This window comes from Panthera tigris, chromosome D3 (genome assembly GCF_018350195.1).
Source record: "Panthera tigris isolate Pti1 chromosome D3, P.tigris_Pti1_mat1.1, whole genome shotgun sequence".
Classification (NCBI taxonomy): domain Eukaryota; kingdom Metazoa; phylum Chordata; class Mammalia; order Carnivora; family Felidae; genus Panthera; species Panthera tigris.
Window position 1 is genome coordinate 22585403 of NC_056671.1, and position 16636 is coordinate 22602038.

A 16636-nucleotide genomic window follows, 5' to 3' on the forward strand; every position below is an offset into this window, starting at 1 on the left:
TGCTGCATGACCTTGGGCATATCAGGTCACCTCTCTGGCCTCAGTTTCCTCATCTGGAAAATGAGGGGACTTGGTTAACTTAAAAAATATATATATCCTAGGCCCTTGCTCTATGCACTGTGCTAAAGCTATAATACAAAGAGGAACCGGTCATTTATTAAAAAAAACCAAAAAAACAAAAAAACACCAAGTGGCTACTCCATTTACTAGGCATTGTGGTTACAGATGAGTAAGTCAGGGTTCCTGCCATTAAGACATTCACAATCTGGTTAGGGAGACAGTGAGCAAACAAGAAATGGCCAACCACATACTCAGTGCAGACAGAGGTGTGGGCACAGGAAGGAGTGGCCTTTTCCACTGGGGCCAGGTGGGTCAAGTGTCACAGAAGAAGCCTGGACTGAATCTTGGAGGATCCTTCGTCCCTGCTCTCGAAGTCCGTACCATCTAATCGGGGTTAGGACAAATGCCCAAACAGCTACCACATAAGGCAGAATGAAGCCACTCTGGGTAATTCAAGTTCAGAGGGGAGAAGAAACCCATGTGACAAAGGCAGGGTGGGAGAAGGGTCAGGCAGGAGGCAGAGGAGGTCAGAAACACTTTGCATGAAATGGCATTGAGATAAACTTAGAAAGATGAAGAGTTTTCTGACAGCCCTGGGGGGCTGAAGGAGTGTTCTGGATAAGGGGCCTGTGCATGTAAAGGCACAATGTGAGGACTGTCAAGAGTGTAGTTGGAACAGCAGGCAGGCCAGGAAGTGAGAACTGGCAAGGCTGGAAGCCAACGGGACCCATCATGATAAGAGCCATCAGCAGGCCCCAGGCCAACCACACCACACACCACATCCTCACACCAGTTCTTGGAGGTTCTAGCCCACTCTTTCAGATAGGAAAACAGAGGCTCAGAGAGGTTACAAAGTCACACAGCTGAGGGATAGCAGATATAGCCCTTAACCTAGGTCTGTCCAATGCCCCACCTTGACCCCCTTACCGCTAGGCAGCGACACTATTGAATCCTTCCCATCTAAGGTACTACTGTCCCAGGACACCTGGCCTAGCATTTCACTTCAGACACATGGGTACCAGAGGTCGATCTTTGCCTTAACCATGGAAACCAGCTTGATTCAGCCTCCTCCCAGTTAGGCAGCTACGGGACCTTCAGGATCACCTTTACCAGAACAGATGGGATGGGTAGGGGAAGGAATATTACAGTGGCTGAGGGTTTTGGTGCTCCACTGTCCGCTGATCTTAGTTTATTATGGTTCTGTGATGGTGTAGGCTGGCTAGTTTCTACGTCTCCTCCTCCTGTAGTCTAGTGTCATCATGGTTCAGGGGCAGATTATTCTGCCTTGACTAGGGTGGCTGGCTTTTCCTGTGAGGATGGAGGTTGAACTGGACCTTGCATACTTGGATGCTATCCAGGTACTGCTGGATGTTCATGGATTCCCGTCTCCAGCACCCCAGCTTTCTGAGCTGGTCGGTCATGAACTTTTTCTTCAGATGGTCATAAAAGTGGCTCATCTTTCTCTTGGTCTTGTCTGAAGCTCTTATCTGACAAAAAACAGAGGCGACGTTAGGATGAAGAGGCTACTTCACAGAAAGAGAAATGCTCATGCTGCTGATATGGGGGTGGAAAATGTGCCAGACGGACCCAATATTCCATAAATATATTGACTCATAGGGAACCTCAGTTTCCCTATTTGTAAAATGTGGGCATTGAGCTAGATTACCCCTAAAGTACCTCCAACAGTCTGCAGCCCAGGGGCCTGATTTTGACCTCAACATCTCTATTTGAAAACTGGTCAGAAAGAGGTGCGGGTGGGGAGGGTGGAGGAAAAGACCATCTTGTTCCTCCTCCTCCTCAAATCCTATCACCCCGTCCCTATGATTCATTCAGTGCTTACCACATACTGTCTGCGACATCCTCTGTATCACACTGAACTCTACTTATTTCGTCTATCATATCATTTCTGTCCTGTCCCCAACAAGACTAGAAGCTCTGGGAAGGCACATTCTCTATCTTACTCACTCATGTACTTATTCCAATGAGCTAGCTGTGAAGAGGATACTAACAAAAATCAACCACAGGTCTTCATAACAACTACAACATAGTCAGGAAGGTGGGGCACATGCCCAAATATTTCTAAGTGAGGCACAGAGTGCCATATCCCTAAAAGTACAGAGTTCAAAGAAGGGAGATATCAAGAAAAGGCTTCTGTAAGAGTGACATATAAATTGGGGTTGGGTTTTGAATGATGGGGAAGCGTTGGGCGTGTGAAATAAGAATCAGGTGGGAGGTGATCTTGGGGTTGACATTTTCACAAACTCTCCCAGGGACTCTAAAAACAGATGCTGTCTCAAAACCCAGCACAATATAAGCAAAGGAAAACTCCATAAAGGCCAGTCAGTGTTGCCATGATTATGTGACAAAGGGAGTTAAAGAACCTAAGTGGATCTTGGGAACAAGGGATAAAGAGGGAGGGTGGGTGATTTCTCTTCGTGTGCTCAGATTATTCCCAAGACACAAGCCCTTTGCTTTCTTGTCAAGGTCCTGAGAAATCAGTGGCTAGTCAAAGCTGCCTCTTTTCCTAATGTGCCTTTTTTCCTTTCTGTGGGGAAGACTGCCATGCTGGGCCCTTAGCAAGTCACCAGGTCTACAAATAAGGAGAAGATAGTCTTTGTCCTTAAGGGAAGATGTCCCATACCGTGGTCAGTCAGACCCAGGTTTGCAATTCTACAATGATGCACTGTATGATCTTAATGAATTTACTCCATCTCTCTGAGCCTCAATTTCCTGAACTAGTAAGTAGGTTAATAATACATAATGGACACTGAGTATCTAAAATACATAAGGGCTCGATATAGCTTTAAAAGGAGAACTTCTGGATGGCTTGGAGGGTGTTTGGCACAGCCCTCTGGTACATATAAAGCACCTCAGGAGAGTCTCCAGTTACAGTATCTCAGGGATCCTCAACCCATTTGCCAGAGGTATAACATCCCCTCCCCCACTGGTTATAGGAATTGACCCCCAATCCATCCTGGGCCAATCAGAATAGCTCATACCCGCTGGCCACACTGACCGGGGCAACAATGGACCAGTGACACACCCTGGGCCAATAGGTGTCCTTCTCCAGGAATTGTCTAATGTGAGCAACAGTGGAAACGCTCCATTTCCTTTCTAGGCTACAGGCCAAGGTTTCCTGGGGCCATGCTCCCCAGGGATAGCCAGCCAACATGCAAAAAGACACAGGAAAGAGATGAAAAGGGAAAATGGAAGATACATCCAATGGTATTGGAGCTCCTGGCTCCTCTCATCCCAAACATTGGTGATCCTGCCCTACCTATCCTTGATTATGTAAACACATTGTTCTCCATTTACTTGTACTAGTTCAAGTTCAGTTTGAGTCACCTGCAACCAAAAGGATCCTAATAGATCCTAGTTTACAAATGAGAAAGAGTCCTACAGGAAATGTGATTCCCCAAGATCACACAAAGCTGGCTTGCCCATTGCCAAGTCCACCCTCTTTCCACTAAACTGTGCCATTGAAGTTTAGCAGAAGGAGAAACACCCAGACCCCTGCTCTTCTTTTGGCCTCTAAGACCTTTAAGAGGATTTAGCATCATCTCCTGAGCCTCTTCTACTCTTTTTAATGTCAGAATCTCATAGGCCCATCCAGATTTGGGCCTGGAATGTTGGAGAGAAGTCAGTAGAGTCAAGAAGGGGGCAGCAACTCAACTCTGGGCTGCCTGCTCTGCTTGAAGAAATGAGTACATTCTCATAGTCCATTGTGTTCACCAGCCTCTTCCTAGTGCCCAACACAGTGCCTATCCCAAAAAGCCCCTAATGATATATTTAATGAATTAATTGAGCCTGTGTGGTGAAAACACTGTTTTCTCTCCCATTCTTCTGTGGGCTTTTGGGTAAGCAGGTCTAACCCTACTTAAAAGCAAAAAAAAAAAAGGGGGGGTGGGCTTCAGTTCTCCTCCAGAAAACAGGGGGAATCTCTGAGGGAAAAAACAGACCTAATAGTGTTGATGCCACTTCAAACTCTAAGACCCAAGATTTCTTTCTACAGGATATAGTAGAATCCACTTATGGATTCCCTAAATAGAGAAATAACATGATTGGAGGGGGGGAAATGCCACAAGAGCCAAGAAACATAGAATCCTCTCCCTAGCTCCCGCAGCCCAAGAATAGCTAGGACATCTGGGGTAAATCAGTAACCCTGAATCTCAGTTGCCTCCTCTGTAAAATGGGACTAGCTTTAAAGCACCTTGATGGCCCCCTATCACCTCTGAGATCTGTAATCTGCACCCCCCAAGGCTACTGGGGAGAGTGAAGTGAACACGGGTCAAGCCACTAATACCCTCTAAGCCAAAAGCTTTTGATGACTTTACCTCCATCTCATAGACTCGTTGTGCACTGAGGTTGTCACGAATAATCACCCGGGGTAAGTTGCTCTTGGGTAAAAATTTTTTCACTGCTGCTTCACTGGAATTCATTAAGCTGGAAATGGAAGGGAAAAGTGGGGCAGGGTGAGATGGCTGGGGCCATATGGCAGGGCTAGGACAGGGACTGATTTGCTGGGGTCCTAGGGGAATGACTAAGGCTTCTCCAGGATATTCTTAGGAGAGACACAACTCTGTCATAATTGTCAGAGGAGCAAAGGAGTAGGCCTAGGCTACTCCTCTTGCAGAAAATGCACTAAAGGGGTATTTCCTGGATGTTGAAAGGAAAAGCCATCCTGAGAAGGATGTAGAAAGGCCCAGAGCAGTCCACAAGAAAAGTGTGAACAGGACTCAGAACTGTCCTCAGAAGCAGCCATCTTAAGGAGAAAATGTAGGATGAGATGGAAGGTGGGGGTCTTAGTGGAAAGGAGCAAAATTTGTATGATAAGGGTCAGAGGGAGGTGAGGAGGGGAGCATTTGCTCCAGAGCCTAAGTCTAACAAAGACTGGAAGGGGGAGGGATCAGGGGAAGCAGGGAAAAAGAGAGGTTTGGAGGTTAGGCTGGTTAATAGGGAAATTCTAAGGGAAGAAGGTTTGGAAAAAGTCTAGAAAAGTGAGGGAAGTCTGTGGTGGAGAAAGGTTTGAGAAAACTCTCTGAGATGAGAAATAAAGATGGGATGGGAGGGAGGCGGGTGGGGTGGGGAGGGGAACAGAATGGAGCCAAGTGCTCCAGGTGAAACTAGAGATAAAAATTTGGCCAAAATGAAGAATTTTGGTCAAAAATGGATATGCCAAGTTTTCACTTTTTGATAATTTGGTTGCACCATGAAATGGTTTTGCAAATATGTACCTTTAAGTGTTTTTGCCTGTTTCAAAATAATTCTTCATATTTTGTTTCTAAATTTTCTTTCTAAAATTTGTAAACTAAATGTACAATAGGGAAGCAATTGAATAAATCATAATTAGGTCATGCAATAAAATACTATGCAGCCATGAATAAAACAGACATCCATGGTGTATTAGAGGAGGGGGAGAAGATAGGTAACACAAGAGTGAACTTTGTTGTGACAAAATTTTCCCCTAAAAGATGTATCACTATGTTGTGGCACATATATATGAATGGATCTGGAAAAATATACACGGTGGTTGTATGTGGCCATACATTTTGCTTGTTTGTCTGGTCTGGTTTTCCTGTAAGTGTATATTACTTTGATAGGACAAAAAGGGCAATTTTTAAAGGTTAAAACATTTTGAAGGATTAAAAAATGTTTTTCTAGTTTACTTTCAGCCAATTTCAAACTATCGTTTTATGAATGTTTTTACATTTTCAGACTAGTATAAACAAATGTCCCCAGTCCCGCATTTACATTTTTCTGACAGCAAAGGCATGAAATGAAAAAGGCTCACATACAAAAAGATGCTCACATACGAAAGTCTCCTAATTCCTATTTTTTTTTTTAAAAAAAAAGACCAAAAATATTTAAAGATAATATAAAACACTCTTCACCCACTCAGTGGTGCACCAAATTTACCAATACTTCCTGAGAAAATTTAAAAAGGGGGGGGGGGGGGGGGCAGTGACTGTACATATCCCCTTTCAAGTAATAAGTGGTCATTTTGAACCAAATTGCTTTCCAACCCAAGGCCTTTGTGGGAGCCTAGAGGATGCTGCCAGGGTTGTGGAATGGACGGGAAGGAGGGGAAGTTGGAGTCTGTGGGGACTGGAGCTGAGCTGAGGGGCTTTGCCAGGACTACTGGGGAACAGAGAGGCTGAGGACAGGGATGTCAGAGGCCTGAGGGGGCCTAGGACTTGCTAGGCTCTAAGGAAATTCAAGGCTGGCCCAAAGGGCGCTGGGGACCCTAGCGCCACGTGATGTCAAGCTTGGGTGACTGAAGGGCCGGGAGATTTGGAAGACATGTGGGTGGGAGATGGAGATTCCAACTTCTCCTGGGAGTCTGGGCTGAGGGCGTTTGGGCTCCCGGGGATGCGAGGAGCTGGACTGGGAAGGAGCTGGGGGGCTCGCACCTGCGAGAAATCCAGACTCTCTTGTAGTTTCACGAAATGCCAGGCTCTGAGGGGCTCGGGGCTCTGGGAGAGCCGGGGGGGGGGGGGGGGGGAGTCCCAAGGGCCGCTGTGGGAGCAGGGATCTGAGAGATTTCCAGGTCTGAGCAAAGCCCTGGGCACCTGGGCCGCACCTGAAGAGCACCGGCAGCTGCGCTGTCCGCGGCCGCAGGAAGCAGATCTGCGGGTGGGTCCCTACGTTGATTTCGGGGTGAGAGCCGAGCCTATCGCGCTGGAAGGTCCAGGCCGGGGTGGTGCCGGAACTGGTGGTGGCCTGAGCGGCGGTCGAATAACCCAAAGGCGAGCCCAGGTTCCATGTGACCGAGGGCCTGGGTTGCTGGGCAGCCGCGTTTACCACACTGGAGAACGACTCAGAAATGGTAACCAGATGATAAGCCATGCTCGGAGGGCGCGGGCGGACACAGAGTGAGTCCCAGGGCACACACGTTGCGCAAACCCATGAGCGTTGCCCGGGGGACTAGGTGGGACCTGGAGGCGGGACTTGTGCCGGGAGCCCCGGAGGCTGCGGACGCGGCAGGATTGTCCCTCGGCGGCCGCCGTGCTGCGCCGGGCGCGTTGCCGTGGAAACGAGCTGGGCGAGACTCAGCGGGCTGCGGAGAGCGTGGCAGATACTACCTCTCCGCTAAAACTGATGTGGCCTGGGCGTGATCGAGGGGCGGGTAACCTGGCGAGGGCGGGCGGGACAGCTCCAGAGAGCGGAGAGGAGGCCGGGGTTTCTCCGAAGACCCGGCCCTGAGGATCCCTCACCTCGAGGAAGGACCATCGCTATGGAAACCAGAGCGTGGGGCGGCCCGGGATTGTGGCTCCCGGATGGTGGTGACCGGTCTTCTCTCTCCCCGAGACACTCGCCCACTTCGGGCGAGATTGCTTCCTGAACGAACCTGCTCTCTCGCCCACGAGAGAAAGGTAAGATTATGGGGGTCTTAACACCCAACAGGCGAAAGAGCCTATTCCAACATTAACTCCCCCAGGAAACCTATGTGACTCACCCCTGGAAGGGGCTATTTGCTATTGTCAACCCGTGGACCTCGTTCCATGCTTTTAACCCAGTATTAATGAACGCCCCGCGGTGTTTGCCGACTTTTCTCGCCCATAATGAGACCAGAAAGATCAGCTTTAGGACCTTGCTTCGTGACCCTAGATAGATCCTTTTCTCCTCTCTATCTCACTTTCCCCGTGTGTATAATGGAGATACTAACTCCAGACACCAGCCTGTTATGTTGGTTTGAAGACGGAACCAGATGAGGGAAGCCAAAGGCTTTGTAGGCTATAAAACGGTGAAATTAACCTCCACCACCCTCCCCTTCATGCTGAATATTTTTCAAATCTTTGTGTCATTTCTTGAGGCAATCATTGCGACTCCCTCACCCCCAGCCTGAAATAAATCCTTTTACTCTTCACTCCCATAATCCCCTGCATTTCAACGTCCTTAACAGCAGCTAGTTACCATAGCTTACTCTGTGCCAGGCCCTGTGTTAAACACTTTACCTAGGTTACCTCATTTCATCCTCAGAAGATCCTTATAAGATAGGCACTATTTTCCCTGTTTTCCAGCTCTGTTGTGCTTCTTATTGTCTATTTAATGTCTTCTGTCTCTCTTACTGGACTTTTTGCTCTGTGAGAGGAAGAGCCATGACTCTCTTTTACACTTGATTTCCCCGGCACCTAATACAGACCCTGATAAATATTTCTTGACTAGCATGAAAATGTCTCCTCCCATCACTACCCTCACCTTCAAGAGAAGTGTCTTCTCTGCAAACTTTTTGTCACTGTGATCAATAGCATCCTCTATACCTGTTGCCCACTGGGCACTAATTTTGGGGACCCTCAGTCCACTTTTCTCTGGATTTTCGGGTGATAAAGATCCTTCATTTTGGGTAATGGACATCCCATAGCATTTAGGCTTTCAACTGAGTTTTGAGGGGATTTTTCTCGGCCCCCACATGACCTTTACAACAAACACCCCATCTGCCATTCCTGAGGTGAGCCTCATGCTTTGGGGCATTGGCTGGTGGGATTTGCCTATGTAGCCTTTGGCCATCCTCTCCAGCAGCTTAGGAATCATTCTTACTTCTACTAAGCTCTTCGCCCAAATTCTAGACAAAAAAAAAGCCAGGGAACTCATCTTTTCCAGAAGATCTCTCAGAAGGCAGAGTTGTGGCTATTAGAGTCATTCCTTCGTTTAACAAATATTTATCAAGCACCTACTTTTAGGGACACAGAACTTAGCATTAGTGATATGGTAGAAGTAAAGATAGTTACAGTGAATCTCAATAGAACTCACAGACAAATCAAGGCAAAACCCCATCTTCAGGAAATGGTAGGAAGAACACCACTTAGGGCTTAGAAAGCCTGGAGCAGGGACTTGATCAAATGTGGGAGAGGGGTATGGTTCCAGGAGGTTTCCCTCAGGAAGTGACCCTTGACTAAGATCCCAAGTCCTCTGCTGAATGGAATAGATCAGGATCTGATAGGCTTGTAGGGAAAGAGGGTTCTGGGCTGAGAAAGCAGCAAAGGCCCTGGGCCAGAGAGAACCAGGTGTCCATAAGGCACTGCTAATGGCTCAGCCTAGCTAAGGCCCTTCAGGATGTAGGAAAAGCTAATAAGAGGCTAGAGATGGGCAGGAGCCAGACCACAAATGGCCTTGACAGCCAAGCCAAGGGGCTCTATCTCATCCTGACAGTGGGCATCCAGTGAAATATATTAAGCAGGGGAACAGAACTTCTGCTCCTCATTTGTCTATGCCTGATGAAGGCTGCTATTTGGCCTTGAGCAGTGTGCTTTAAATATGAATACTCCTATTTCAGTGGAACATGTGAAAATGTGCTATTTTTTTACAGCTATATTCAAGACTAGGAGAGTGAAGGGCCAGGGATTTCTTAGGAGAAAGCAGGGCTATGCCCCTCCATGGGGTGCATGCCACAGCCCTGCTGCACGCAGCATCATGCTGGTGTAGCTTGTCTACCTGAGGCCCCTCTGCTTCTCTGCACTTGCTCCTGGGAGCTGCTATATAGTGTGCCTTATGCTGGCTTCCAGGAAGCTTTCAGCCACCCTCTTCCCCAGGCATTCCTTAGAGGCAAGGTGTAGGAACTTGGTTAGTGATGTAGTACTCTGTGATTTACGTCACTTTTACAGGGGCACATCTGGTCTCTTCAAAGGGATAGTTCTTGAAGGGGGGAAGCTGAGACCCTACGTCCTCTTATACCACTAGTGACTCCCAGCACAGTAGGCTCTGGTACCATATCACTGGTTCAGAGTCTCATGATTTAAGCATAAAGTCAGAAGAGAAGGAAAGCTGTGTGAGTAGTTCCCACTTAGAGGGAGAAGAGGGCCGTGTGAACCTAGGTAGAGAGGCCAGGCCACATCTGATGGACACCAGTCAGCCTACCCAGCTAGAGACATGGAACCCTCAAGGGAGGCCTTGAGTTCCAGACTTGAAGATAAGTTCTCTGGCTAATTCTGCTGTGATGGCCAGAAGACCACCTTGGGGATTCTGCTGTAGATCCATCCATCCATTTCCCAGGAATCCCCTGCAGTTGGCTTTCTGGCCCAGCTGGGCTCCTGCTCTCTAAACATTCTCTCCCTCCTTGCAGTTTCCCATGGCACAGCCTAGCAGAAAGATGCAGCCTTTGTGCCTCACTGGCCGCTGACCCACTGGCCTGATGACAGCACCCCCGTGTACCTTTCCGGTTCAGTTCCGGCAGCCATCAGTCAGCGGCCTCTCACAGATCACCAGCAGCCTATACATCAGCAATGGGGTGGCTGCCAACAACAAGCTCATGCTCTCCAGCAACCGGATCACCACGGTCATCAATGTCTCGGTAGAAGTGGTGAACACTTTATACGAGGACATCCAGTATGTACAGGTGCCGGTGGCTGACACACCCATCTCACGTCTCTGTGACTTCTTTGACCCCATTGCTGACCACATCCACAGTGTGGAGATGAAGCAGGGCCGCACACTGCTGCACTGCGCTGCTGGCGTGAGCCGCTCAGCTGCCCTCTGCCTTGCGTACCTCATGAAGTACCATGCCATGTCCCTGCTGGACGCCCACACGTGGACCAAGTCATGCCGGCCCATCATCCGGCCCAACAATGGCTTTTGGGAGCAGCTCATCCACTATGAGTTCCAGCTCTTTGGCAAGAACTCCGTGCACATGGTCAGCTCCCCTATGGGAGTAATCCCTGACATCTACGAGAAGGAGGTCCATTTGATGATTCCACTGTGAGCCATCTCACCAGCCTCTGTGCCCAGGTCAAAGGTGCAGATCTGCTGTTGACCGAGATCTGAACTTAAACGTTCTACTGTTGTTACAGAAAAAACAGATGATGCCTTTTATAAGGATCAGAAAAAAAAGGAAAGGTGCTGTAGTTTTTAACCTTATTATCCATATCTTCAAAGATTAAATTCACTAACTGTACGATGGTGCAGGTAAGTTTCCTACCCTGTGAGTGACAGGTCATGGCTGCTGGCCAGATGGGAGAGAGAGGCAAGTGCCCAGGTCAAATGGACCAGTGCCTAAAGCATATGGCAAGCTTGGAAGCCTGCTGCCCTCCCGCAGACCGACCAACCCACAAACGAGTCAGCCACCATTCCACTTCACTCTTTCAAACCCAAAGCCAGAGCCTTAAGCATCATGGCGCCTCCTGTGCCACTCACAGTCAGTGCCAGCCTACTAGATAAGTGGCCTTCAGGTGGTGCTCTGGGAGCCCTGGGGACCCAGGCCAAGCCTGCTTCTACCTTCAGCCACAGGGACCCAACTCTGGTTTTCTGGATTGGATTTACACATGACATAGTTTTCAAAGAAAGCATTCCATTGTATAAAACTAAAAAAAAAATTTTTTTTTAGTGCTATTGTAGGTGGCAAGGTCTCAAAGTACCCATGGCAGTCCCCTGCCGGCCTTTGATGGTGGCATTAGTTTCCTTCTTAGAGGCACACGTGGAGAGCAGGCCTGACATCAGGCTTCAGGGGTTCCTCTCACAGGTCTTGATTTGGAAGGCCAGAGCTGCCGACTGGAACCTAGCCTTATCACCTCCTCCCTATATGATTTGGGACCTCTTGGAGCCTCAGCTTTCTCATCTGTCCAAGCAATTACAGCCCTTTTCTCCCAGCGTTGTCATGAAGATTCAGCAATTCCTTAACTTGGTGCCTGACACATGGTCAGGGCTTATGGTAGCAACTCTAGGCATGAATGATGCTTTGGCCCTGCTGGTCCTGGTTATCGCAGTCATCCTCACAATGGCATTTCCCCTATCTTTGCACAACCCTTTACTGTTTACAAAATGTTCTTCCAAAAAGTCCTCCTGTGTGGAAAAAAAAAAAATGGTTTAAGTCCCTTCACACCCTACTTTAGAAGAGGCCTAGCTTCTTAGCCTTTTCAGAGTTCCCATTGCATTTAATCCATGCATGCCCTGGGGGTCCTAAAGCAAGGGGCACTCTTCCAGATTCCCCAAAAAGGCCTTGTTTAGATTGCTGACCACTAAAGCCAGTGCCCTGGTCTGGCTAACCACCTGGGTCTATGAGGGCACATGACAAAGGGACAAATGAGTGCGCCCAACCTATAGACCCTGAAATCCAAGATGGTTCAAACCTCCCAAGGACCTGAGGATCTGACTCAAGACCAGCAATTCTAATCCAGAGGTTTTCAAATCAACAATATAGGAGACAAAAGCACAACTTCTCTGTGGGTCGAGTCCAGTGGAAGCCAAATGCCTTCTACCCCACCCCCACTTCCATGACAGGCATGCCCAAGGGTACAATTTTAGAGTGTGGGGGAGAAGGAAAATCACTGCTGTAGACTGACTTCTCATTTTATAGGCGAATAAACAGATCCCCAAACACCAGGGCTGGTGTGGCAGAGCCCCCACAAAGCAGACTTTCTGGAAGAAACCCAAGTGGAAAATTTCTTCTATAGCCTTCTTAAAAAGAAATTGATTGGGACATGTTTTATCTTCATTTTTAAAAAAACTTTGAATTAATATACCATAAAATTCACTTTTTTGTATGTACAGTTCTGTTTTAACACATTTGTGTAACTACCTCTGCAGTTAGAACACAGCAGTTCCATCACCCAAAAAATTATCTGATGCCACCTCTTTGTTGTCAAACCTTTGCTCCACTCAAGCCTCTGGCACACACCAATCTGTTCTCCATTCCTGAAGATTTGCCTTTTCTAGAATGTCACATCCATAACATCATAGAGGATGTAATCTCTGGAGACTGGCTTCTTTAGTATGTCTTTGAGATTCATTCAGGTTGTTTTTTATAGCTAAGCAGTGTTCCAATGTGCAGATGTACCACAGTTTGTTTTTTAACATTCACCCATTGAAGGATATTTGGGTTGTTTCCAGTTTGGGGTGGTTTTGAATAAAACTGCTACAAACATTTGTGTATAGGTTTTTATGTCAACATAAGTTTTCATTTATCTAGGGTATATGCCAAGAGTGGGATTGATCAGTTATATGGTAAAGGTTATATTTAACTTCATAAAATAACTACCAGACTTCCAGAGTCTGCAGACTTCCAGAGTCTGCAGACTTCCAGAGTGGCTGCATACCGTTTTGTGTTCCACTATGAGAGATCCACTTCCTCACTAGGATTTGGTATTGCCAATACTTTTTATTTTAGCCATTCTGATAGATGTGTGGTATTAGCTCAATTTGCATATTCCTAATGGTTCATGATGGTGAGCATCTTTTTGTGTACTTAATTGCCTTCCACCTGCCTTCTTTGGTGAAATGTCTATTCAGCTCTTTTGCCCATTTTAAAATTGGACTGTTTTCTCACTCTTAAGGGTTGGGAATTCTTTATATATTCTGGATACAAGTCATTTGTCAGATATAGATTTGTAAATATTTTTCCCAGTCTGACTTGTCTTTGCATTTCTCTTAGAAATGTCTTTTGCAGAACAAAAGTCTTTCATCTTGATGAAGGGCTACTTGCCAATTTTTCCTTTTATAGATTGTTGTTTTGGTGTCATGTCTAAGAATTCTTTGCCTAGCCCCAGAGCACAAAGCTTTTCTCCAATATTAAAGATTGGGGGGTTAAATTTTTCACTTATTTTTATTATCCTTTGGTATAAGGTGTGAGGTTTAGTTTGAGGTTCATATTTTTTTTCATATAGATGTCTAATGGTTTCAACTACATTTGTTGAAGACTGTCTTTATTGGTTGCATTTGCTCCTTTGTTTAGGTCTATTTTGGATTCTTTATTCTGTGTAATATATGTATCTTTCTCTTCACCTGTACCATAACTGTCTTGATTACTGTGGCTTTATAGTAAGTTTTAAAGTCTGATAGTATGAGTCCTCCAATTTTTCTTCTTTAAAAAAAATTGTTTGGGTTATTCTGGTTTCTTTGCCTTTCATATGAATTTTAGAACCAACTTGTCTGTATCAACAACAACAAAAGTAAACTACTGGGATTTCAATTGAAAATGTGTTAAATCTATTGGCCAATTTGGGGGAGAATTGCCATCTTTACTCTGTTGAATCTTCTGACCCATGAATATAGTATATCTCTCCATTTAGTTAGTCTTTGATGTCTTCCATCAGTGTTTCGTGGTTTTTCAGTATACCAATCTTATAGATTTTACTGTATTTATACCTAAGTATTTCACTGAGAGGGGGAATTGTAAAAAAAAAATTTTTTTTTTAATGTTGGTTTCCAATTGTTCATTGTTGGTACCATATAGAAATACAATTGATTTCTGTGTGTTGACCTTGTATCCTATGACTTTTCTAAGAACATTTTTGTAGATTCCTTGGCAATCTGCATGTAGACAATCATGTAATATTCAAACAGAAATAGTTTTATTTCTTCCTTTCCAATCTGAATGTCTTTATTACTACACTGGCTACAACTTCCAGTATGATGATGAATATGGGATGAAAATAGACATTCTTGCTTTGTTTCTGATCTTAGAAAATGTTCAATCTTTTACCACTAATTATGATGTTAACTATAGGTTTTTGTAGTTAAGGAAACCCTTTATTAAGGTCAGGAAGTTAGGGATGAGTAGGAAAGTATTTTCTCTTCTTCTATTTACTGAAAGAGATGTATGAATTGGTGTTATTTCTTTAAATGTTTGATAGAATTCACCAGGGAAACTGTCTGGACCTAGAGATGTCTTTTTCAGAAGTATTTAACAATGAATTCAATTCTTTTAATAGTTAGAAGGTTGTTCAAGTTATCTCATCTTGGGTGAGTTTTGGTAGTTTGAGTTTGGTGAGTTTTGAATTTTGAGGAATAGCTCCATTTCATTGAAATTGTCAAATCTATGGATGTAGACTTATGTGTGGTATTCCTTATTAGCTTTATTATCTGCAGGGTCCACAGAGATATCACCTTTTCATTCTTTGTGCTGATAATTTGTCTTCTCTCTTTATTTCTTTATTAGTCTGGCTACAGGTTTATCAACTTTCAAAGTCTTTTTAAAGAACCACCTACCGGGGCACCTGGGTGGCTTAGCCGGTTAAGCGTCCGACTTCAGCTCAGGTCATGATCTTGAAATCTGTGAGTTCGAACCTGTGTTGGGCTCTGTGCTGACAGCTTAGAGTCTGGAGCCTGCTTTGGATTCTGTGTCTCCCTTTCTCTCTCTCCCCCTTCTTCGCTTGTTCTCTTTCTCTCTCTCTCTCTGTCTCAAAAGTAAATAAACATTAAAAGAAATAAAGAACTACCTATCTTGTTTTTTATTTTCTCTATTGTTCTTCCCTTTTCTACTTCTTTTTTTTTTTATTTTTTATTTACATTTACTTATTTATTTTTGAGAGACAGAGAGAGACAGAGCACAAGCGAGGAATGGGCAGAGAGAGAAGGAGACACAGAATCTGAAGCAGGCGCCAGGCTCCGAGCTGTCAGCACAGAGCTGGACGTGGGGCTTGAACTCACAAACCACGAGATCATGACCTGAGCTGAAGTCAGATGCTCAACCAACTGAGTCACCCAGGTGCCCCAATCCCCTTTTCTATTTCTTGATTTCTGTTCTTTATTATTTCTACAATTCTGCTTGTGTCAAATTTATTTTGTTCTTTTTTCTAATTTCATGAAGTAGAAACTTAGATTATTGATTTCAGACCTGCATCCCGTAAATTTTAATATGCTGCATTTTCATTTTGTTCATTTCAGAATATTTTCTAATTTCTCTTGAAATGTCCTCCTTTACCCATGTATTATTTAGAAGTGTATAGTTTTAATTTGTAAGTGTTTGAAAATTTTACAACCATCTCTCTGTTATTGGTTTCTATTTAATTCCATCATGATGAAACATCATAAGAGGACATCATAAGTCGTATGCTTTCATTTCTTTTAAATTTGTCGGGGCTCCTGCGTGGCTCAGTGGGTTAAGTGTCCAACTTCGGCTCAGTTCATGATCTCTCAGTCTGTGAGTTCAAGCCCCACATTGGGCTCTGTGCTGACAGCTCAGAGCCTGGAGCCTGTTTCCGATTCTGTCTCCCTCTTGCTCTCTGCCCCTCCCCCACTCATGCTCTGTCGCTCTTGCTTTCAAAACTAAATTTTAAAAAAACATAAACTTTTTTTTAATTTGTCAATGTTTACTTTATCATGTAAGATGTGGTCTATCATGGTGAATGCTTTATGTGCACTTGAGGAAAAAAGAAGGTTATTTTCGATAGAGTGGTCAATAAATGTAAATTTATTGATTGAAATTTATTGATTGATGGTGATGGTGGTGTCAGTTCTTTTACACTCATCCTGATTTTGTTTACTTATTCTACTGATTACCGAGAAAAGAGTGTTGAGATATTTATCTGAAGTTGTAGATTTGTCTACACCTCCTTTCAATTCTATTAATTTTTGTTTCATGTATTTTGAAGCTTTGTTAGGTACATACATATTTAGGATTGTTATGTCTTCATGGTGAATTGACCCTTTTTCAATATGCAATGTCTCTTTATCCTTCTTAATTTTTTGAAGTCTACTTTGTCTGATATTAATATAGCCACTCCAGCTTTGTTTTGAGTAGTATTTGCATACTTTTACATCCTTTTACTTTGAACCTACTATATCATTATATTGAAAATGGGTTTTTTTGAGACACAATATGGTTGCGTTTTGTTTTTACACATCCAATAGGTCTTTAAATTGGTGT

The 16636-nt window shown here is 44.9% G+C and overlaps 2 protein-coding genes across 3 annotated transcripts; one reads left to right on the top strand and one right to left on the bottom strand.

The window, feature by feature from the left end:
• Positions 1 to 37: 37 nt before the first annotated feature.
• On the bottom strand, positions 38 to 7028 carry CD3H5orf52 (chromosome D3 C5orf52 homolog). 2 transcript variants are annotated; one of them, XR_006209842.1, is made up of 4 exons: positions 6641 to 7028; positions 4395 to 4503; positions 1207 to 1547; positions 38 to 53 (listed from the first exon to the last, which is right to left on the bottom strand). XR_006209842.1 is itself a non-coding variant. In XM_042961996.1 (3 exons), exons 1-3 carry the CDS (start codon positions 6904 to 6906, stop codon positions 1350 to 1352), a joined length of 573 nt encoding a protein of 190 aa, XP_042817930.1. In that variant the 5' UTR covers positions 6907 to 7028; the 3' UTR covers positions 158 to 1349. The 2 variants fall into 2 exon arrangements, 1 of the variants encoding a protein (XP_042817930.1); XM_042961996.1 differs by lacking the exon at positions 38 to 53 and having other exon boundaries at positions 158 to 1547.
• Positions 7029 to 7126: 98 nt separating this feature from the next.
• On the top strand, positions 7127 to 12879 carry DUSP18 (dual specificity phosphatase 18). The gene is made up of 2 exons (XM_007082558.3): positions 7127 to 7433; positions 10121 to 12879. The coding sequence occupies exon 2, from the start codon at positions 10190 to 10192 to the stop codon at positions 10754 to 10756; it is 567 nt and encodes a 188-aa protein (XP_007082620.1). The 5' UTR covers positions 7127 to 7433; positions 10121 to 10189; the 3' UTR covers positions 10757 to 12879.
• The last annotated feature ends 3757 nt before the right edge of the window (positions 12880 to 16636 follow it).